This window comes from Pteropus medius, unplaced genomic scaffold (genome assembly GCF_902729225.1).
Source record: "Pteropus medius unplaced genomic scaffold, Ma_sr-lr_union100, whole genome shotgun sequence".
NCBI classification, from domain to species: Eukaryota; Metazoa; Chordata; class Mammalia; order Chiroptera; family Pteropodidae; genus Pteropus; species Pteropus medius.
Genome location: NW_024340692.1, coordinates 19,090,222 through 19,115,050, shown reverse-complemented (window position 1 = coordinate 19,115,050; position 24,829 = coordinate 19,090,222). Strand labels below are relative to the sequence as shown.

The following is a 24,829-nucleotide window of genomic DNA, read 5'->3' as shown; positions in this document are numbered from 1 at the left end:
ACAATGTGAGCCACCTCTTCTCCTCCTCTTGAGAGAGCATATGCATGCTCTGCCCCTGCCGGGGGGAAGGGGCCGATCCTGGTTTAAGGCTGCTGGGCAGAAATGCCTACCTGTGAAGCCACTTGCCATAAAAAGATATCACATTTTTTAATATCAGTTTTAATAATAATAAAGGTGACATGCCGACCTCTACTTGTCTTAACATTTGCCCTATTTCTGGTTAGCTCACAACTTGGTTGGACAAGCGAGCATTATTACTTACCACCCCCTCTTGCTCTCCATCTCAGATTAAAAAAAAAAAAAAAAAAGAGTCTTAGAGATGTGAAGTAACTTGTCCAAATTCACATAGCTAGTAAGTGACAGAGTCTGAACTTGAACTGGGTCTGTCTGATTCAAATCCCACACACTTAACCATTGTGCTATACTGCTTCTCTTGTGCTTTGTACCAGGTCTTGTATCATGCTAGTGCCATACCTTCCCAGTACAACAAAGAAACAAGAAAATCCTATCAACTCAGCAGGGACTTTTGACCTATATCTCTGGATTGGTTCTTGGTGAAGCCAGGACCTCTTAGAAAGGACTTAATACCCCTTTTGAAAAAATTCCAGAGGGCCTCATCTCCACATCCATAAATATTACAACCTGACATTTTTTTCTAATTCATAATGATGGTATTAGGATTAAGAGACACCTCTAAAATGACATAAAAGGGGAAAGGAGATATATAACAAGCATCTGGTGTACTTGCTAGGTTAGCACAATAGCTACTGGAGCATCTAGCCCATCTGGTATATGTACCATTCAACATATGTTCAATGGCTGGCACTTCATAAATATTAGATCACATCCAAAGTGGTAAGGGTTTTTTTTCTTTTTTTTTTTTTTTTGAATACTTATTATTTTACAAAGGCTTCTTCAAGTTTGTCTTTGTGTAAATGAAAGAGAAACTACTGAAGAGCACAATTTTTAAAAGCTTTATACAATCCATCTTGAGGGGTGGCTTTAAACACGAGTTGAAAGGCTTAAAAGAGGAACACCCCTCCCCTTTCACCCAGCCAGCGCCCCCACACTCCACACATCTTTCCCCTTTCCTTAAAGCTCCAACAGCAGACATCTGGAAGTGACTAAAATAGCAAGGACTCCAAACCAAGCCAAGGTTCTATTCGGTTTCTATGTCAGCACGCACGGCTTTCCCTGTGGGAGCTCTCTCTCACCCCAAAATCTGTGACAGAGAAACCACGGTCAGAGCCAAGTTTCAAATGAGCATAGAAAATTCCTGTCCAACTCTGGGTTCCGTGCTTCTGCATCATCTATTAAGACTCTAATTTCTGTTTGAATGCTGCAGCTGGTCTAGTCTATAGTCACTGACACCCTTCCACAAGAAAGAGAATGTTTTGATGGGTGCTCCCTAGGAAACAACTCATGTATTTATTTATCCAACTAACTTTTATTGAGTACTTATTATTAGCCAAATATTATACACAGATGGTGTAGGAGGCGAGATTATAGAGGCCCTCAAAAGAGTTCTGCACACAAAATATCCTCTTCATAAGTACTTACCACCTGAAATTATATTAGAACTCCGTCCCTGTGGTGTTTCACATGACGACAAATAGAGTGATAGAGTGAAAGTAACACTCTAGCCCCAGGATGGTAAATGAGTTTCATCATCCTTAACAACTCTTTCTAATTTGTACTTATTGTCAGACCATTATTTTGAAAAAAAAAACAAAAACAAAAAATCATGAAGTCAATGATGAGCTGGTGAGAAAGGAAGATATAAGTTTTGAACCATGCTGAGCTTATGTGTGTGGGGAGTAGTACCTCACCAGCTGAGGCATATTTCTGCTTCCTTTTGAGCTGTTATCAGTCATTTACACCTTAGTGGTTAAAAAAAAAAAAAAAAAAATTCAAGTCTGGAGGAAAGGTAGATGGTATTACTTAAATATGATAGAGTGGAACATAGGAGAGAAGCAAGAAATAAAAGGCTAACACCCAAAACAAAGCTCAACTAATTTCACAAGAACAGCAGCCAGTCTGGCACTTACGGGCTACATGTTGACATCTAGCCCATGACCACACTCCTTCTCTTTCATCAGATTCACCAAGCTTCCACCTAATGCTCTGCTCACCTCTGAGTTTACTTTCCTTTTGCTACAACCCAGATCCAGAGCTATAAAACAGATGCTACACAGCTCTTAGCAAGGGAGTGTGTCAGTTACAGAGAGGAAGCTAGACTGAGCCTTAGCAGATGTAGTTTTCAGTAGAGGGAATAAACTTCTACTTGTCAACAGTATTATAGACAGTGAACTCTGGCCCTCAAAAAACATGAAGTAGACAGTTTCTTCTGATGCCCATCCACGTATTGGTCCCCTCATCCCTCTTCCTCCTTCCCAGACAGGTGGCTTTGCTGGCTTGTGGACTGAGAACATCCAAAAGAGTTCCACCAAACTTGCTACTTCTTCCTCCAGGGAAATGTCACCACCAACCCACCCAGTCATCTCCACCAGAAACTTGGATACTTTCATTGTCTTTCCATTTTTACCCATAACCCACATGCAGTCACTCACTAAGTCCTGTAGTTTCTGCCTCATTAACATAACTGATATTGATCTTTTCTCTGCACACCACTGCCACTTAGAGGTCCCTCTGCCTCCATCTCACACCAAATCCAACCGAACTCATGCTGGATTCACAAAGACTCTTCTGAAGGATAACTCTGACCATCCTACTTCAAAACCCTTGTTCTCTCCACTTCTATTATGCAAATAGTTAGGATAAAGTCTGACTCTTTAGCATAATAAGTGAAACTGTCCTCCCTGATTAGACCCTCCTTTATTTGGGAGGGTGGGGTAATAATACGCTCATCTTTCAGCTCATCTTTCACTACACTACTTTCTCCCAGGTACCAGCTTTGATGAATCACTAATTGGTATTCAGTGTATAATATGATTTTGTGCCTCCATGCCATCATACATACTGATCCCTCTGCTTGGAACACTGTTTCCAGTTGCCCTACCCATTCCAGAGCCTAGTTTATTCCTATTTTTCCTTTAAAACTAGTTCAAGATGCCTCTGTAAATCCTTTACTGACCTCTACTCTAGAACAGAGTCACTTGTTATGGGGAAACAAATGGTTATTCTATTCCCCCAGTATTTCCTTCGGGTACTCCATTCGATGAGATACTCCCCAACCCTCTTCTACCTCTTCACTCACTCCACACCAGGGAAGTGTAGTGACTTCTCTGATTGGTAAATTTGGAATGAATTATCTGGGCTTGCCTAGCCCAAATATAACTTTCATCATGTGGGACACAAGCTGGCCCCTGGGTAAGTTGGACTAATTTGGGGTTCCCTATTAGCAAGACCATTTGGCTAAGAGTCCCTGATTGGTCCTCAAATTTGGTCTCTATTAGTAATGAATGTGGAATTTTGATGCCCATCTGCTTCTTCTCAAACAAATCATTCAGAACTTGGATAGGAAATCGAGTTACTGTTTATTGGGTCCTCTCAAGACTCCAGTAAACTCTAACACTGAATCCTCTCTCTATTATGCCTCGATGTGCCTAGGACATATATCTGTTAGCTTGAGGCTTTCACACTGTATGGCACATCCAGTTAGACCATAAGGTCCCCATGAGCAGAGAATAACGTTAGTTATCTTTTTATTTCCAGCATCTGAAATTTGATTTATGTTTGTGGAATGACTGAATGAAAAGAATTGCTTCTGGTGGTCATTAGCAATCCTCAGTTACATTAAGTTCCTTAAATTTTCATTTAAACCACTCTTTTCTGCTCTCTAGCTCCCATTTTAATAAAATAAAGTAAATCATTTACGACAGCAACATGATAATTACAATCTCATGTTGGGATTTAATGAATCAAAATCAAAAAAGTATCTGAGAGACACTGAAGTTGGCAAAACTCCTTAATTTTTTCTACTGTCTAATTGTCTAAAACTCCTACAAAACGAGACACTTCAGGGCTATAAAATAAGCTGCTATGTATGACTTCTTCCCACACAGGAAAATTGGTCTTCTTTTGTTTCACAAGGTAGACATTAAAAGCATTATATTATGGTGGTTTGTTATTCTTTGACTTCTGGACTGTAAATCTGTCCATTAGTTCTTTGAAGTCTTGCAACATGAAGCCTTGTGAATCTACACATGAAAAAAGATGGGTGTGGTCTTCTGGGCACAGCTTATGCTGGGAATTACCTTAGTATTATTTATTTACGAAGATGTTTTCAAACAAATAAACATTTTTTAAAGGTAGAGAAAATATTGAGACAACTTAAAAAAATTTAATTCAGAAATTATCAATTCCATGTAAATAACATATATTTTATTTCAAATATTTCAGATTAGCAAAATGTAATTTATTTCAAGTACAGTTTATAAGCAAATGATGTCTACTGGAAATCTATGATGCTAGAAAATAGGATAAAATGTTTACAGAATTGCTTTCAAATGTTTGTAAATTTAAATAATCTGTCATAGCAGATGTATTGGACTCATGATTGATGCTATTTGTATTATATAATATAATTTAATAGGTTGCAAGGTTCTGATCTAACTCAATGGATCAGCTTATAATATATTAAATTGTCAGCCAGTATTGAAATATTGGCCAAACTCCTTCCAGGTAGATCGACCTATTCCAAATAACCTTAGTCTCTTACTTGGTCATAGTGACAAGACTGTTTCTTAGTCTCCTCACATTCATCTTGTCTTTCTTCAGTCTGTTGCACTTTTCAAAATCTAAGTCTGATAATGTCTCTATCCACCCACCACCCACTTAAATTACTTTCAATTGCTCTGAGGAAAATTAAAAATTATCATGGCCTAGATTCTAGAAGGTCTCCCATGGTTTGATACCTTTTTATCTCTCCAATGCCATCTGCCTCTGTCATCCTTTCACATTCTGAGCTCTAATTTTACTAGCTGTCATTTGGTCCCCTGAGTAAGGTAACCCTCTTTTACCACAGGGCCTTTGCACTTACTATTTTCATTACGTAGAATGCCTCTGCCTTCTCTCAAACTGGGAACTTATATTGACTCTTTAGAGTCCAATTCGAATGTTACTTTCTCAGCAAAACTCCTACTATCCCTGCTATAGCAGTCAGTTTCCCTGCTATACATTCTCTTAATACTGTTTACCTTTTTTTCATAGCACTCGGCACAGTTGCAATTACATTTATTTTTATGATTATTTAATGCTCGACAAGACTTTAAGTGCCTGAAAGCAGAGACCTCGCTGGGTTTTGCTCATCTTTGTTTGCTGCCTAGCGCACTGTCTGGAACCTAGACAATGCTCAATAAATGCTCGCTGAACTGATGAAAAGACACGTTTCTGTAATCACATCCAAAGTAGTGATGCTGTTTTCATGTTGTAAGTTTGGCATCGGGATCATAGGCATTCCAAATTTTCACAAAAAGAAAGCTCATCTTCAGTTTGGCAAGGTACAGCTTGAGGGAGGTGCTGAAAACTGGAAGTTGTTGCTGAAGCAAAGAAAGCACTGATAAAACCGTAGACCCTAAGGAATCAGCTTCCCACATGTAAGAGAACAAAAGAATACCAAGAAAACTAAACGCAGACACAGGGATCTATCTCTCCTACCATAAGCTATAGATGAGTCATACAGAGGTCCAGGAGTAGCAGGTTGAGAAGCCTATGAAGCAAGAGAAAGAAACTAGGACCTAAAACAGAATATGAAATGTCTCTCCTTTTAATCAAACTTCATGAACTTTTGAACCAGAGGGACTGGCACTGGACGCTGAGCAAATAAAGCAAATATAGAAGCCAAGACACTGCCTAGATACAGCTCTTAGATACTGCCATCCCTGGGCCTGAGCAGGACCTCCTACCCTCTTAGCCCCCATCCCTGCTCCTACTTAGTGAAATTGTCAAAGGAGTCTTACTATGGATACAGATGGATGTAGATGAGAGGAACTTCACGCTTTCAATCTTGTTATCTCCAGTCCAGGGAAGAGTCATATCTCTGAGTGTACCTGGGAATCTACAACCCAGATTTGTGCCCAAGAGGCTTAGCAGGCTGGCTTGCCCTCACCAATGGATAACTTATAAGTTAAGAGTTCAGTCTCTGCTGAGGCAGCCCTTGGCTAGGCTGAGACGATGGCGGTGGCAAGGAGGTCGTGCTGGAGTATTTGAAGCTTGTTGAAACTAAATAACAACAAGAGCAACAGCAAGAATTCTAATCTAAAATAGAGCCAGAGTTGACAGACTCATAGTAGCATATAGGTGTGCTGCCCAGATCATCTTCAAAAGATAGCCTGCAGCTGTTACCACTTTGGATTGACCAAAAAAGATCATGACGTGTTCATCCTGAGACCACACACCCTTGGCTGCCTCTTGCCAACAACCGAGCACAGTGAGGAACACTAGAGCCAGGTTACTCCTGAGTGCCATGGGACTCCTCCAATGGACGTCCTTGCTTGGAGACTCACAATTAACCTGGCCAGGACTTTTTGCAGAACTGAGTCTGAGTCTCTTCCTTCCTAATCTTCCTTCCCTCTCTCCTTTCACAGGTATCAGACTTGCTTTGCCATCTGAAGACTCTCCCCACCTACTCCTGCTCCTTTCCCCTTTCTCATTTATAGCCATCTCATCCAATTTCTCCTGCAACTAATATTTTTGGGTGTCTACTTCTCAGGAAACCTAAAATGATTTGCCCCTTCAAAAGGACTCTGAAAATAAAGATGTGCTTGAATTGTTTAAATATTCCTGAAAGAAAATATACATTATTCCATATGTGAATCACAAGAATTTCTCTTCTAAATGTGGCCCAATACAATAAGAAATGAAGGAACTTAAGATACCGAGATAATGTCTGAGAGGAGACACTCTCACTTTAGAAGATGATTACTTAAATGAACTGTTGATGCTGGTAAACTTAGGAACTGAACTGCTATTTGTTAACATTCATAATGTCTGTGACAGTCTTCCCTGAGGACAGACCACTAGGAGGAGATGTGGTAAAAGTGGGCAGGGCAGAGGAACAGGCTCTGGATGATATGTTAGAGTAAAACAAACAATTTGATATTGAAGGCAGCCACATTTTAATTTGAATTTCAATGCCTCCTCTAATTACATGTGCTGTCTTTGGCAGACTAACTTCTCTGAGCCCCAATTCTCTCAACTATGCAATGATTACTAATCTTCATCTTGAAGGGTTGTTATAAAATGTACTGTTTTGGCCTGCTTACCACATAATAGGTGTTAATTTTGCCCTCCTGCCCAGCAGAACAGGGGAGGCAAAGGTGACTTGCCATCCATCTATAAGCAATGTACAACATGCCCTCAAGCTAGAAAACTAAATGCATTTTTCTTTACTTACAACTCAAATCCTTACGGAAAAGATATTATCTCATCTCACCATCTGAAATCAGCTCAAACTCCTTCCAAATTCCATCTCAGGTCCCCCCTCTCTGTTATTATTATTACGATAATATCCAAATTATGCATTCTCTTCCTCTTTATCATTCTTATGCCATTCTTGTGTCTCCAAGTATCTTGCCAATACATACATTCTCTTCTTACTGAGTTAAACTCATTTTTCTAATTATTTCCAATTAAATTCATTTTTCTAATTATACAGTTTCAAATGATAGCATTTCTACTAATTTGATTCATACAATATATATTAGATAATCTCCCTATTTTTTACTATTTTAATCAAATATATGTCTCCCTGATCAGTAAGATCAATCACTGGGTATTCAATAAAAGGTTTAAAAATATGGTGCTTTGTAAAATGATGACTTTGAGAAGACACAAGACTAACTACTCTAGCATATATCAAATGGCACTTGTCTACTATTACCTAAAGGGAATTTGGATGAGTTGTGATATATGTTTATAAGTGACAGAACACTGAGCTTCCAAGGGGTTACTTCCAGGGGTGGGATGTTCCACACTTCTAACATGAAGCTCAATAGAGGAGCAGATCCCTACAATGTCCTCCACCCCCACTCTAAAGGTTTTCTGGCCCTTCCTATCTTATAGGCTTTTCTACCACAAGAGGTCATGCTTGCATCTATATACAGTGTTCTATTAATCTTTTCTGCTTCTCATCACCTGCATCTATATGGCATTGCTTAGCTAAGCTGGCACATTAATCTTCTTAGATGCCACAAACCAATGTCACCATGGCTGTAGGACCCTGGCTATTGTGTTCTTACCTTTCCATTCATTGCAGTTACAGGAAAACCATAAAAAGAAGAAGGCTAAAATAACAGAAATCAACCAGGGTGGGTCAGAAGCAAGATAGTGCTAAATATGACCTCTCTAGGAGACCCTGAACCTCATTATACCCTGATTATAATACATTAGCATGCTGACAAAACCTGCTGGTACCATGACAGATCTACTCAGACCATATAAGGGCAAAAAGGGGGTGGTGCCCCATGTCTTAGAAAAGACCAGCCCATTCCCCTAAAACCTAATGCATACGTCTCCCCCTCATTACGTCGCTTCCATAATAACATCCCCCAGACTTTTCTGTGATGAGCAATAGATTTGTGAGTGTAACTCCCATTTCCCCCTTCTCTGGCCATCGAATTATAACTTGCACTGCTGAAGGCTCAGCTTCAGTTTTGTTTTGGATCATAGACACTGAAGAGACAAAGGATCCTTAGAAAGACAAAGGATCCTTCCAGGGGACCAGGTTCCCACAGTAGGGGTCTGGGAGATCTAAACTGGTAACACCAACTCATGGCCAGATTAGACTGTTCAGGGACCAGTCATCTCTGTCCTGGGCCTAAAATGTGTCTTTTCTTCCTGGCATTTCTGGAAGTGCAGAATTCTGAGTTTTCAGGGATCTCAAGGACATTTGGTCAACGGCTTCCTCCACAGTGCCATGATAGATGGAATACTGAGCTGTCTACTTAGATCATCTCATAATACAGAGTGGGCTCCTTTATGAGGTAATTGTTCAGATGATCAAGTAAAGAACTAAGGCAAGATTAAATATCAAATCTGTCATTCTATGTGAGAAGCTAATTTGGGAATTACATGTTTATCGTGAAGGGCGAAAATGGGATCCAACTGCTTCAACTCCTACTCCCCTTGTGAAAGAGATATGGCGTTAAATAGAGCCACTCTGTGTTCCAGACACAGTCGGTAAGAAGGCTGTTGGAAATCACTGCAGGAAATTATAGACAGAAACAGGACATAGAAAGGCACTAGATTAGGGGCCACTCATTAGCTATAAGATTCTGAACATGTTTCTGCAACTCAAAGTGTCCCTAATTTTATAATGTGGGCCATGGGATGGAAGATCTCTAAGGACACTTCCATCTCTAAAAAATACCTTTTTTGTGATTCATGCCAAAAAATTGAGTAGTTACAGTATACAGAAAAATTAAGAAAGCTTATAAAAAAATATCACTTTGATAGCTTTATTTTTTCTTGACCTTTTAACAATCTCATTGCCTTAGAATCATTTTTCAGGCAGCCTTAGAATTATAAAGGAAAATGAATAGTAGAGGATACTACAGTCTCTGTCTTTCTTTACCTTCCTATAAATAGTATTTCAACAAACTGGACATGCGAGAGCTGTTAAGGGTGGTAGTAAAATCCTGGTGAGCCCACTATTGCCCAAACCATTTCTCCCTAGCTTCCTCGTGCATTCACCTCCTAGACCCTCCAGTCTACCCCCGAGTAGATCTCTTAAAGCCACCTTCCTCCTCGCTTTTTCAACTGATTAATATCTTTCAAATCTCAAATGGACATTTTTTTCCAAAACTTTCAGTTTCAATTATTTGACAAATATATGTGTGCTTAAACTTCAGAAATATATGTTTAAAAATCAGAAAGCCTTTTGTTCATATTTTTAGGTCTTCCCTTCTCTGGTTATGACTAAACATAAGAAAATGCCAATGATATTACTAGTTCTTCTCTTTATTAACTAGACTATAAATTTATTATCTTTCTAAGTAGAAGAGAAGGAGAAATCAAAATAGTTTGGGGGGGTATAGTTGTAAATTTTTTGAAATTTAAATAAGAAAGAGAGTGGGGAGAGAGATAGAAGCAGTAAAAAGTAATAGAAAGGAGAAATAAAAGATGAGAAGTAAAAGCTAACTCAGAGGCCATCTCCTCTATGAAACCCCAACTTTCCCAAGCAAATTTAACGACCACTTCCTCCAGACTTCCCATTATCTTTTTTTTTTCATTTTGCTAACTTAGTACTTAACATATTTTATACTAGTTACCTATGTATCTTTTTTTTTTTTTTTTTGGCTATCATGAGTGACTAACTCGAGGTCAAAAATCATGTCACATTCATCTTTGTAAAACTGTGTTTATATTCAATAAAAAAATATTTAATTGAAATGAAAATTCTGACAAGAGTGATTTACAATTCCAAATGCTACAAAGTGGGGACTGCCACTATGCCTTATGCTTATTCCATAGCTTTTCTTGTTTACTCAGAGACTGAGAGACTGGGAACCTTTCTAAAAGTTAAGATTTTCTGGTACTGCTCATATAAATTAATTTCTATTGTTCTTATCTCAAGGCTCTACAAATCCTCCTCCTTATTCAGATTGTCAGTCAACAAGATTCATGAAGCCTCTATTGGTTGATCATTATATTAAGGACTTCAAAGAAGATGTAGTTAATGTGTCCCCACCCTTCTTTAGGAAACTCACAATTGGGGGGCGGGTTGAGGGTAGAATTCAAAACATCTGTGAAACAGACATTAACACTATGAACTTAAAGACTGTTCACTGTTCTCTCCTTTCTTCATTCCTCAGTCTATACAAAATTTTATTCTCATTTGCTTTGTAAAAATTCCTTGAATCATCAGTTCCCTAATCTCCACCTTGCTACTGTCCCATCCTCTACACTTCAAATAGTCTCAAAGTTGGTCACTATTTTAAAAAGAGTGTGGAACTGAATAGCTGTCACAGACTTGAATCACACTTTGAAATGATTTTTTCAATGGGCAGAAATGAGTCTCTGCCATAACAGTAAACCCATGCAGGAGAGCTCAAAGAGTAATACTCATTTTAGTACTACAGTGGAGTAATGCTCATTTGGGTACCACAATCAAGTAATCTTAATTTTAATATTACTTAGAATTTAGAATTTTGTATTGCTTGTATTTAATATTTAGCTTTATTTAGTATTGACTATTCAGCAATACTAAATAGACTTGTTTAGGAAGTGAAGAGGTTAATACGTAATGTAGAAGCTCTAATATCCTGAGAATCCAACAAGATTTTCCAAAAAGTGCATTAGCAAACTCTTCCTTTGTTCTTTTGCAAAGCCAGAAATAAGAATATTTGCTTAAAGTCTTTGAACTCTGAGCTCACCTTTATTCAGTAATCTATATACCCATTTAATCATATTATCATATTTCCAAACCTTATTCACTTTCTCTCTCTCTCTCTCTCTCAATCTCTCTCACTTTCTTTTAAACCAAGGCAGAAACATCTCTCTTAACATCTTTATCTAACCCCAGGAAAGGAGGCCATAGGGTTTCAGAATAAGGAAAAATCCATCCTCCTACCAACACAGCTGTGCAGTGACACTTACGTTGAAGTCATACAACACACCGAAGTTCGCTGCAGATGCCTCTTCAGCTCTGGGAACTGTTTTTCTAGGTAAACTGCCATATGGCAAACCCCAGAGGTACTATGTGCAGAAGCAAAGAAAGCAGTTAACAATTGGAAACAAAGTCTGAACCACACATGCGATCACGAATGGTTTTGTTTAAAAGCACTTCTGAAGCCTTTTCATGAGGACTCTGTGGATCTCCATGTGGGGTCCATTTTCTGGGAATCAACTATTAAATTCAGAATTAAAAACAAAGGGAATGCTAAGGGCCCTGCATTCTGAGTTCAGTGGACCACCAGGAGTTGGGCCAACCACATTGCCCAGAAGGCTACTCACCACCACCTTCAAACTGGTCTCATTTACAGGAGGTCTGGAAAGCAGAGAGGTGGCCTTTGGGGGACTATAGTGTTCTAGAAAACAGTACTACCCACATCTTCATGTGGATTGGGGAATAGAGGAAGAATCACTCACGTTAAGGAAAAGAATTCTTAGGAGAATCAGACAATTTGAGGGCAACAATATGAGGGAAGATTGCACCCTGATTATCATGTGTGCTTCACCACCAATCCAGGTTTACTGCCCTGATTTGTGCTATCAGATTAGAAGAGAAGTTATTAGGGGTGAAGCCAGACCATAACAGGGCAAGAATAGTGTGATACCAAGAGACTTGGCGAAAGCTGAAAAAGCATTCCTTTAAACCCAGGGCAGGCACATGGCTTGCCGAGCAGATGATGCTTCTTATGTGAGAAGAAACTCTCTTTTCCTGGGTGCAGAGACTGACAGCATAAGGGCTGGAAATCAGCCCCTTCTCTCTCTCTCCATACAAGCTCTCTGCTTCTACCGCAGCCCTGCAGCCCCTCTGGCTTCCTGGGACTAAAAAGAACAGAGGGTGAGTCTACCCATGCTATCTCACCCCAAAGTTAGGAGCCGCAGAGGATAGAGAAGATTAGGGCCTCGGGCTTGTCCAGGGACACAGGAAGTTGGGCAAAAGGGCATATGCATCGAAGGGACGCTGAGTGAAGCTGCTGGGTGGACGCAGCTGAAAAGTGGAGACTTGTTACCAGGAGGTGACCAGCCCTGCCTCTGGTGGTTCTGTGAAGTTAACATGCAGGGTACCCATTCTCTTTTTTCTTTTGCTGGAGTTGGTAATCATTGTTCAGAAAACAGAATGCCCCTAAGCATTTAATACCACCTGTAAAAAAAGCATCTAAAGCCAATATACTTCCTAGTGCTAGGAATACATCCAATTGAACACACAGAAGCTCCCTCCAGTACATACTATCAGGGATTCTGCAATTTCATACAGTTGGAATGAATTAGCTACAACCTTTCATTTTCTCCACATGGAGGCAGCATAGTGCGGGAGAAAGAGTAAATGCAGTTGATAAAGCTCCATGTATAAGGAGTGTCATAGTACCTGGTGTTGAAATTTCAGGTTTCCTTAGAGAGATGAACGAAAATAAAGCTGGAGTTAATTTGAAATAGATAAAATACATATATTCTGCTGCATTTCCTGAGTTTTTGTTTTGGAGATTAACTATACAGGACTTATGATCTGTGCTCACTGTCTTCTATGAGCCAAATAGCTGTAGAACCCCAGAATTATCTCAGGAATTATAAAGCTAGTGGATTAGGATGCAAAAGATATAATCGTGGATCCTAATCCCAGATTAACTTTAAAAAAACAAAACTCACTCTGAGACATTAGCTAAGTCCAATAAGCATTATGTGATTCAGTTTTCACATTTTTTTAAGTGGGAGAAGAAAAACTCTTCTATAGTCTACACCTCATTAGTTTGTTGTGAGGTTCGTTAAGTAAAATAAGTGAAAGCGCTTTGCACTATTAAAAGCCAAAAACTCTTTACAAATGTAAGTCACTATGCATATTATTATGCTAATGGGAGGCCTGATACAGAACTGGGCCCTGATTCTAAATCATGGGGATAAAAACTCACTCAAAATAGCTGTTGTCAATGCTGTATTGAACAAACTGGCTACTTAAAAAGACCCTTTGTAGGAAAAATAGAGCCTAACCCAGTTTTTGTATGGTAAGCATCCGAAAGGTTAGAGTCATTTAACTTCGCGTGGGTGAAGACCCCAACCTCACTCTTGTTTCTTGGCCTTAGCCGACCCTTCCCATATCATCAGGATGTCCCCCCTTCTTTAATCTGGACCCTCTATCTGTTTTACTCTACTCTCTGACCTTGGTTCTAAAGACCCTACCCCACTACATGTGTGTATGTGTTATGTTACTTTATATCTAAAAAAATTGCTCACACTGTGTTTCTTTAGTAGAGAAAAGTTGAATGCCTTGAGTTGCATTAAGAAGCATTTCTTTCAAACCAAACTTGGCAAAATAAGTAAATACAACTCACAGGTGTCAAAGCCTTTCTCTTGGACAATTAACATCTGAGTACAAGGGCCACCTTGGGACTCTGACAGAAGCTATGAATCTTTCCACACAAAAATGTACATGTAAACATACACATGACATTTTCTATATGATTTCAGGAGGCTTGTACATCCTCTGTAGCAAGGATTAGGAATTTTGGCCCATGGGCACCATTTTGGAGATTAACCTTGCAACTAATACTATGACTCAGAGTAAATGAAACCAGTTAGTTATTCTACTCTTAAAGAGGAAAAACGTTTTCTAGGAGAGTGACCACATGAGATGCCTGTTGCAGCATGTTTTGCAAACTGGGAGTCAAAGTCTTACCTCTGGCAACATGATGAGGGTAAAGGTCAGGACGAAGAGAACCATGTTTACTCCATACATCCATCTCAAGAAGAGGAAGTATGAGGCCACCGATGAACCAAACTGGCCTATTAAAAAGAACATTAAAAAGGTTGAAAGTAATGTAGGGAGGTAAGGAGGAGGCAAGAGAATTAAAATGTTAATCAAGCCACATTCAGAGACTGCAATATGCTGATCAGCTCTGCAGCCAGGCCAGGACACCTTCAGAACAAAGGAAGATTTCTGCTGGGATTGCTAACAGCCCATTCCCCACACCTGTGAAGAAGGAAAAGGAACCAAGAGTCATTCCCTGTGGCTAAAACCATGGGTTTGGAACCTGTGGATTAAAGGCTGGGAACTGCCAGCAGGCCTTTCACTCTACATATTCTTACCTTTTCAAGCTGCATATCCTTCCCCTTCCTCACTGTATGTCCATATCAAAGGAAACTGGGTTAACAAAGTCTTTTAAATTATAACTCACAGGAATTAAAGAATAATATATAAACTGAATTCTCAGGGTCCCTCTCAGTGCCTTTACTCTGTCTGTCTCTCACTGTGTCTCTCACTGTCCGTCTCACTTTCTGCCTTTGAGAGGAGACCACACTTTCTGTGGAGTGTTATCGCTTTTCTGATAAACTTTCCTTTTGACTCTGCTTTTGGCGTGTGTGTTGAATCTTTTCTACACTCTCTGCCAAAGGACCCTCTTCTCTCAGTGCAGAGTTTGGTTCACACCTTCCCCCACCCCCTATCCCCATCCACCCCCTGCCATCCAAGGAAATAAAACAAAAGCTTTGTCTTGTTGCCTTCTAAAATAAATCTGCTCTTTGCAACACATTGCTCCTTTTCACCTATATAGTCTCTAACATTCTTCTGTTTCTATCTAGGAAGAGAAAGTGTTAATTATGATGGAACTACTCTCTATTATGTAAATGTAGTTATACAGAATTATTATAACCTATGCCTTTAGTCTATCCAGGGAAAAGCTGCCTTTGGCTAAGCAGCTAGGATTGCCATCTGAAGAGCTCATTTTATTCCTTGAGTTAATACAGTTTAAGAGAGCAAATATATGTAAAGCGGTTACTACAGGGCCTGGCCAATAGCTAGCTATCGTTATAATTATGTTTGCTGCACTTCTTCCTCCTTTTTCTCAGGCAAACAATATTTCTCTCAAAAAAAGGTGCCATAGCCCTACAGGCTATCTTGTGCTGTTTCCCCACATTAGTGAAATTTTACAAGTATAATGTAGAAGCTGAAGTTCATTCATTCACTCCACACATTTTTACTAAGCATATTCTGTCAGGAATTGTCATAGATGTGAAGCACATTCTCACAGACAGGGTTACTATCTTACTACAACTTACATTTTAGTGAGGTGTGAAAACAACAAATATGAAGGAATTTAAATATTAAAATATACATATTTAGGATATGTATCATATATATTATATATTCTATTATGTAGCATATATTCTATGTGTATGATATATATTATATATGTATATTATTACATATTATATGTATATGTACGATAATGGCTAATATATGGATTGTCATATATTATATGACATATATAACATGTAATATGACATGTAATTAATTATATTACATAAATTACATATATAATAATTATAGCCAGATAGTTTGTATAGAGAGGAAGGCAAAAGACTAAAGGGTTGCTTTAGATAGGTTGCTCAAGGAAAGTAAATCAAAGGAGGTAACATTTGAGCAGAGATCTGAAGTTGGAGGAAGAGGCAGCAACATCCCTAGCTGGAGAAGAGCAGCTCAAGCAAAGGAAAGACCAAGAACAAATATCAATCTCAAGGGAGGCAAAAGCTCCAGAAAATCGAGAAACAAACCCAAGGCCTGTAATAGGAGCACAGTGAACAAGAAGCCAAACTACATTGTGTAGGGTATTTTTCTCGATTAAGAAAAAAGGTGAGGATTTTATTTTAAACGTGATGAGAAGCAGTTGATACCTGTTAAGTGGTGGGGCTGGGGCAGGGGCAGTTATGACCTTTAAGAAATCATTTAAGCTTTGGGGAATAAATTGGGAGGGGATAGGTAAGAATGCTCTGTCAACTCACACCTGCTCTAAACAGTAAAAATTGAAGTGATCTGTTCAATGCTTACTGAATAAGAAAAAAATAAAAGCATTCTCTTAAGTCAGAGAATGGAAGAGAAGAAAAAACAGGGATTTGAAGTCTCAGGTTGATTTATAAAAGCCAAAGTTTCTTTGATAATCACTTAAGGTTCAACATCAAATTACTCATTTTCCCAGTCTCCTCAGTTCTCATTTTCAGTTGCCCAAGAAGAAACAAAGAACAGCCTCTACCACCTGCTACATAAACTCCTTTGCCTTGTCTCATTCAGCAAAGCACCTCCAGTGACCAATGGTTTCCTCAGGCCTCTGGCTTTGAAACGTTATTACAGGAGGAAGAAGGTTTATGTGGAGAATAGTGCAGCCTCCAATTACGAAGTTGAGGCCATGTTCACATAAGAGTCATATCTCTATTTCTGGCACTTAGTCTATTCTTTAGGTACCATCGTACTTATCCCCATGATGCGGCGGCAGTTTTTATAGAACCTTAAAAGGAAGTCAATATCTAAGTGGGCATTTGGAAAGAAATAAATTATTTTGAAGTCTGGAATATTTAGATTCATTTCAATTTGTAGAGGGGTGAGAGTTCTACAAGATTTCTAAAAGCGTGTGGTTTTGATAAACACACCCCTCCCCGCAGGTTCTGTAACCAGATGCGCTGGCCTGTCTACAGAAAGGCTAACGCAGATCTGTCCCTCTTAGGACATCCGATCACCCACCTGGCTCCCAGTGATTTCATATAGTTTCATGGCAGCTATCTATGTTCTCTGGTAACGATTACCCGAGGACTCCCTCAGCCAGGTTCATTCGTCATGTTTTATTGAAAGTAGTAGACTTTTAGCCTGTTAGTCATTACAGTTACTCATTAACTGGGCAAAAACCTTGTCTTCAGGTATTTAGCGTAAACTTTTCCTTTAAAACACATTTAAGATCCTCTGGTACAGAGTCCCAAGCACAGGATACTGACCCTTCTTTTTTTCCTCCCTTACATTCTTTCCTCCTTCTCTCTTTCCCTCCCTCCCTCCCTTCTTTCCTTCCTTCTTTCCTTTGACAGTTTTTCTCTTCTAATTAGCACCACGGCCCACCCTTTCCCAGGCTCCAATGCACAACCTCTGGCCAATGAGTTTCTTAAGTCGAATATAGAGTATAAATATACCTAAAGGTAAAAAAAGAGGAGTCAATTAAAATGTATACCCTCTGCCATATATAAACCATAGTCATTATGGATGAAATATACTTTAGACTCCAAAGCTTTCAAACTCTAGTTTTCAGACTTGAAAGTGGCTTCACAACAATTTTATTTGGAAATAGAGAAGTGACGTCTATTTATTTTCTTTACTGAATCCTAAGTGCAAAGAAAATGCATTGCAGGAAAATAGATTTCACTAAAACCAGAGTGATTGTAAAAAAAACACAGACACAGTTCAAAAAAAATAAATAAATAAAAACTGAGTAATCCAGAAAGCAATGTTCCTTTTACATGACACCTACCAATGGCAGAGGAGTGAGAACAATAACAAAACAAACAAAGAGCTTAAATGAGAGAAAATAAATCAACTAGTTGACATTAAAGTTCCATAGGACCTTTCCCTGTCTTGACACAAAAATGAAGTTCTCTCCTACTAGACATTGTGGGCTAAAACGAGCATTCACTAAACACAGAAATCTTACTGTAATGTGGCTAAAAGAGCATGAACAGTCATTTCCATGTGCTTAGTCTCTGAGATAGAACTTATTGATTCTTGTAAACAAGAATGAGTAATAATTATAACAACTAACATAGCTTGATGGTCAATTATGTGTACTAAGAACTTTAGCAGCGTCAACTCATTTTACTGCTTCTGGAATCTGGTAAGGTTAACTATTAGTGGATGGGAATAAAAAACTTAAACACAGACAATGCCTGAACCGAGACTTGTTAGTAATAATAACAGCTACCATTTAATAAATCTTTGTTTCAGACATCTATTTGATCTCTGCATATTAACTCATTTAACCATCATCGAAACTCTGCAGGAAGGAAATTATTGTACTTCCACTTTACAGAGACTTAAGCCCATAGGTTACACAGCTAATACATGACAGAGCCAGGGTTACACAGGTAGCTATATAGGCAGTAAACGATGAAGCCAGGTAGTCTTGATCTATAGGTGTTTGATTCCAAATCTAAATCTCTCTTATCCACAGTGCTATATAGCTCCTCAAGTAGAATCATAGTTTAATTTTTAAAAAATATGCCATATAGAATAAATAAGCAGAGAATGTGTATGTCTGAAAGGATGAAGACAATGTCCATTAATCAGCAAAGGCCAGTCAAATTCACACATTTAGATGGTATCCATAAATGACCAATTCTTCTTTTTTCTTTAATCTAACTGATAAATGTTGTTTCCAGAGTGAATCACTGATATATTAAAACAGAGTCTTAGGCATGTGTTAATGTGCTGCCTTAAGCTTATGCAATATTCTTGTTCCTGAATTTTCTTATTTGTCTTTTAAATTATAGTGAACATTTTGCCTCTCCTTCTGCTTATTTATTATTAAGGCAAAGTAATTTGTGGTTTGTCATCATGCATAATTTTCTCTTGAACAAGACAAGCAAGTAAATATGAGCATTTATAAATGGGAAAAGACCAATTAAATCACCTGCTGTATGAGCACAATAAGAGTACCATCTTGTTAGGCTATGATACAAAAGCGTTTCTTTCAAACTAGTCTAGGGATAGAGAATTAAACATGACACATTTGATTTGTATTTTCTGGAGCCTTTAAGCCAACAAAGAAATATGAGATTTAAACTCTGCGCTTGGGTAGTCCATTTGAAGATCTTTCCAGTCTGAAAAATGGTTCTATCACACATCAATTTTGATGCCATATTCTACTATTAGAAAGAAGTAGATTTTGATTCTGAGAAAGACTTGTTATCTATAGCTTGAAAGACATTCAATTATTTGATCCATGGTTTTAATAGTACTGTTAGTGTCACAAAGGGTATAGATTACATTTCCCAGGAGTATAAATGTGCAGCTTCTTCAGCAAAATATGCAATGCGGTTAATAAGGTGCATTCCTATGGGTAAACCTGAGATTTTAGGCATGGCCTCTTTACAAGGTTGGTATAACAGTAAAACTCCATGGCATCTCCATTTGACACAGAACTTCACAGCATTCCTTTGTGGCAAGAATTATTAAATATATTTTTATGTGAAAAAAAAAGTTGGAACTCATCAGGTGAGTGCTTGATCCACATTGGTAAAGGAATCCGGATCTTACTAAAACTGTGATGGAAATAGCATGAGTTTTAGACTTTATTTGCATTCCCTTCTTGATTCTGCCAATCACTGTACAGAGCTCTGTGGAAGCTCAATGGAAGCTGGTAATTTGGGACTCCTTTAAAACCAAATTTAAAAAAAAATTGTTCAGTATTTACTTAGAGAATGAGGACAAAGTAGACAAGAAAGACTACTGGCAGTGAAGCTCAAAAGCTCCTCTTTTAAACATGTCTCTTACCACAATCCATAATCATCTTCATTATTTAATTGTTTATATTTTATGTTCTTCCCCATCTACCCCAACCTCCCACTCACATATTAACTCATTTGGATGTAAAATCAATGAAAACAGTCTTTACCTGTCTTTGTCTGCACTGCACCCCCAGTGCCTAGAAACATGCATAGTAATGGCAGGCACTAAGTGAGTATTTACTCAATTAACTAAATTAAGTCAATTATTAAGTTTTTACTCAATTACTAAATTAAGTCAAGCTTATTCTGAAGATTAAATTAGTTATTATATGTTAGATGATTCTGATTTTGAAAGGAATATAATAATATTTCTGAATCTTTTATAAGATTAAATGGTCATTTCTTTAAGAAAAAACATCTATTTGTTTTATAATATAAAACATATAATTTACAAATAGGGTACTTGTTTAACCTAGTGTATTCCGAAAAGAATTCATGCAGGCCTCTCTTAATATAAATCTGTTTTCCATTTAACAGTTTCAATAATTTATTACTCAAAAGTATAAAAGAACATCACAAACTTACATATACATCTAAAACTGACTATAACTTATAAATTATAGAATATTGGGTTGGAAATAGCCTTGTACAGTATCTAGTTAAACTCCAAATTTTGTGGAAACTCCAAATATAGAAACAGAGGGCCAGAGATATAAAAGAATTTCCCAAACTATGGAGTCAGTAAGGGACAAAAAGACCACGACCTTTAGAAAACTGATTCCATGTCCCATTTCTTCCATTCAGTTCATCTTCAAAGACCATCACAGCCACATGCTTTCCTTATCTTTGGTAAGCTACTTTCTATGAGATGGTTAGTCCAACCCAATAACTCTGCTAATAAACTCCTAGAAAGGTTTTATACTTTTCGACTAATATAATAGCCCCAAAGCATACAGTCTGCTTATGTTTATCATTAAAATCTTAGCATATTAAGAATGTAAAACATATAATTAAATAAATAACTCATTTAAAAACAAATATACATGCAAATAAATAAATAAATAAATAAATAAATAAATAAGAAAACGGGGAACAATCTACGAATAGGATAACTATTAAGGAAATCTATAACTACTCATCTTGCCAATGACATGGTAGAATCTTCTCTGGGACCTAGCACAAAAGAAAAAGTTTACAATAACTTCCACAAAGTAACAGTGAGTATGCCACACTGAGAGGAGCACAAGCTTTGGGCCCACATCTCCTCTATTAATTCTGGGGCAATTATTTAGCCACAACTCTAAAATAGGAAGGCTAATGTGCACATTGCAGGTATTTAAAGATTAAATGAAATCATGTTTGCAGAGTGTCTGACTCACAGTGGCACTCAATAAATGGTGGTCATGGTGACCGTTGATAGAATAGAAAATAAGGGTCAATTTTCCACAGTGAGGCAAAGCACCATTAAAAGTGAAGAAATTAGGACAACCTAATCAAATAATAAATTATATTCAGAAGGGAAAATAATCCACATTTGCTTGAATTGTCCAGTTTGACTGTTCCAAATTTTCAGGGGGAAGAAGGGAGAAGGAAAGATAACTAACCGAAAGTATCATTGAGTAGCTCTTAATTTGATTTTTTTTCACTGTGACACACATGATAGCTGGTGGTCAGTTATAACTCATTTTTGTGTGAAATTTCTGGCAATAAAAATAATTCCATCTCTTTCTTTCCCACTCAAGACGGGCTACTGAAACGCAAGTGAGCATGACATTATTGAGATAGGGTGGAACCTGCTCCAGTGTATCTTAAAAATAAGTAACTTGCAAATGTATATATTTCAGTTATTAATTATAAATTTCTTGAGGTACATCTCATAACTGATCAAGATTGATTCAACCCTACCATTGTCAGAAATGAGAAGACTGAGGCTCGGAGGGATTAAATGATTGGCTTACAATCAACAGCTAATCTGTGGCAAAGCAATAACTAAATTGAGAGTTCTTTCACGCTAATTGTATCAGGATCTTAATGCTCCAAATGGCCTTCTGTTCTTCAGTGTTTCTCAAGGTACCACATTTCAGCTGCACACTGAAATGGTAGGGATTCCATAAGGTCTGGGTTGTATTTGTTTGTTTGTTTTTGTTTGTTTGTTTTTGATGTATCTAAATTCCTTCTTCCATTTCTTAGAATGGTAGATATTTGGAGAATTTGTCTGTATTTAATTTTACTCAACGCATATTTATTAAGACCAAACATGTTCTAGGTCTAGAGATCTAGGTGTGAACAAAACAAAATCTCTTCTTTCCTGTCTGTAAAAAGAAATGAACAAAAAAGAAAATAGGATTGCATTAAAAATTCAATTAAAATACAGTATTTTAGATAGTGATAAGGGTTAAGGAAGAAATAAAAGCAAGAAAGGGATGGTACAGAAGTATGTGGGAAGAAGTGCGATTAATGAGCTGATATATTTTAATTCACTGCCATTTGATAATGAGAGATAGTCACTCCTAAAACATGCTCAATCATGTCAGTGAAATATCCATCAACTGTGTTATCTCCCTATGGAGGCTCCATTTTAATTATGCAATGCCACATTTAACTATCAGGAAAACCAAGGCATGGAGAAAAATCAGACCCTAGTCAAAACCCTTAGAAACCAGAATATGGCAAGATTGTATTTTAAATTGTTTTAAATGTTACCCATTTTCCTTCATACACTTCATTATTTTTTTAATGATTTATTATTATATTTACAGTATTTTTAAATTTTAATTTTCCTTATCCTAAACCTAGAGCACTGTTCTAAATAAGCTTTGATTGAGTATATTCTCCTGCCTTCCTTGTACATAGTGTATATTCTATAAAATGAAGGCACGATATGATATCCAAATAGCAAGTTCCTAGATGATTATTGCTTATGCTACTTCAGAAGTTTAAAAATGAGGTTTTAAGAGTTCTTCATACTTTTTAGATGTTGTTCATTTTGATTATTGTCTAACATGAAAGTATATATTTTCAATGCCATGTTCATTGTCAAAATAAAATCTCTGCCTTCCCAATGATATAACTCAATGTCATTGTGTACAATACTGACTTCCCTGTGTAGTACACAAAACGAGATCAGAATGAGAACATTTTGGTTTGATGTAGGAAAGGAGAGAGGGATCTCCACTGCTGTGATTGGCAAGTGCTAGCAAATCTTCACACCGAGCAAAAAAGATATAAAGTTTTTTTGTTCACTTTCTCGTTTTTAATCTTTCCAATAGTACAGAAACTTAGAAAGGCTTAGGAGAAGCTAATGAAACATTTATTTTGGACAACCTTCCCATCTAAGGAGATCTGTTGAGCACTTACTTTCAATTGCCTTGATTTTATTTTCCCATGGTACACAAGCAGCTTTGAAGTTCTCAAAATCACGGAGAAATTTTGCCCATTTCTGTAAAGGAAGCCAAATATATCAGTAAAACCCAACCTCTTGTTTGTCAAGATGTTTATTCTCCACCCCCAACCCAAAATATCACGAGACAATGGGCTTGGAAAGATCTCTCTGGCACCATATAGCTTTTACTTGCCTCCCTGGTCCCCACTCTTCCTCAGACCAATTTAGTTCAAAAATTTTTATGGATCCTTTGTTTTAGAGAAAATATGCTGAAAAATGTCTGTTTATTCTGCCAGACAATGAGAGCAGAGACTGAGTTAGCAGCAAATGGTTTAATTCAATATTCATCACATGAAGAAATTAATAATGTGTGAATTGTTTAATTCAATATTCATCACATGAAGAAATTAATAATGTGTGAATAAAACACAGTCCTGTCTTGAAGAGCTTCTAGGTCTATCAGAATATACTGTACATAAACAGGTAATTTCAGTACAGGATAGTAAGTTCTATGACATGGGATACTTTTCATTCTGGTAGAGGTAGAGAGGTCAGCTAAATGGAAAGGTATGGTGTCATAGAAAAAGGGAGAAGGGAAAGAATCATAAATTAGTTTGTATAAAAGAAATTTCTTCCATTTTATTACATGTTGGGGCATCCATGGTCAAGAGGACTGCTAGGAAGAGTGAAAATGAGGCAGACAATTTTGTATGCGTGCACATTATGCTGGGATAACATGTCAGCTGGACAGGAACATGGAGCCTAAATAATAGTATGATATTCAAAAAATCACCTCAACTAGAAACAACACAAATGCCTGTCTATAACAGAATAGATAAATAAATTGTGGTATCTTCATACAGTGGAATACAACATATCAATAAAAATGACCTGTAATTCCCACAACATGGATATATCTCATAAATGTAATATCGAATCAAAGAAGCCAGAAACAGAAGTATAAGTACTATATGATTTCAATGATTTATATTGCAAAAATAGACAAAACTAATCTATAATATATATCATAAATATATACTATATATTTTATATTTAAGATATATGAACTTTATTTACAAAACATCTTTATGGGGATACATTTAGTTTACAGGTGGTATAATATTTGTAAAGAGGGGATAATAATACCACGCACCTACATTGCTGTGACAATTAAATATGATAACTTTACAGAAGGATTCAATTCAGTGCTTGGTATATAGTAAACACTAAATAAATGTAAGTTTCTTTTCTATGTTTTCCAAAAATCTGTATTTCATTCATTTTTTTCTTATTTTCTATCCAATTTATAGTTTATGTTCCTGGTAAAGAAGAGCTATATATGTAGTTCTGTTACTTGTAGACATTTTGAGAGAGAAATTTTTGACCCAGCCCCCTTAACTACCAGAGAATAAAAATGAAAGAGGCATAGTCTTTTACATTTGAAAGTGATAAAATCACACAAGTAAGTCTTTTGACATAAATCAAAATTTCTGAACTTAAAATTTCATTTTAACTCCTCTAAGGAGCCTTTTTTGAGCCTTTTTTCCCCCTGAGTCACCCCCACCCCAA

At 37.4% G+C, this 24,829-nt stretch overlaps 1 protein-coding gene across 8 annotated transcripts in view; it reads right to left on the bottom strand.

Annotated features, from left to right (window-relative positions):
* TMC1 (transmembrane channel like 1) overlaps positions 1 to 24,829 on the bottom strand; it is a 259,282-nt gene that overhangs the window by 45,325 nt on the left and 189,128 nt on the right. For all 8 annotated transcript variants that reach the window (XM_039841651.1, XM_039841643.1, XM_039841469.1 and 5 more), the window contains 3 exons: positions 23,236 to 23,317; positions 14,300 to 14,406; positions 11,560 to 11,658 (listed from right to left, as the gene is read on the bottom strand). In XM_039841651.1, the coding sequence (XP_039697585.1) occupies positions 11,560 to 11,658; positions 14,300 to 14,406; positions 23,236 to 23,317 (288 nt within the window). The remainder of the gene's footprint in view (positions 1 to 11,559; positions 11,659 to 14,299; positions 14,407 to 23,235; positions 23,318 to 24,829) is intronic.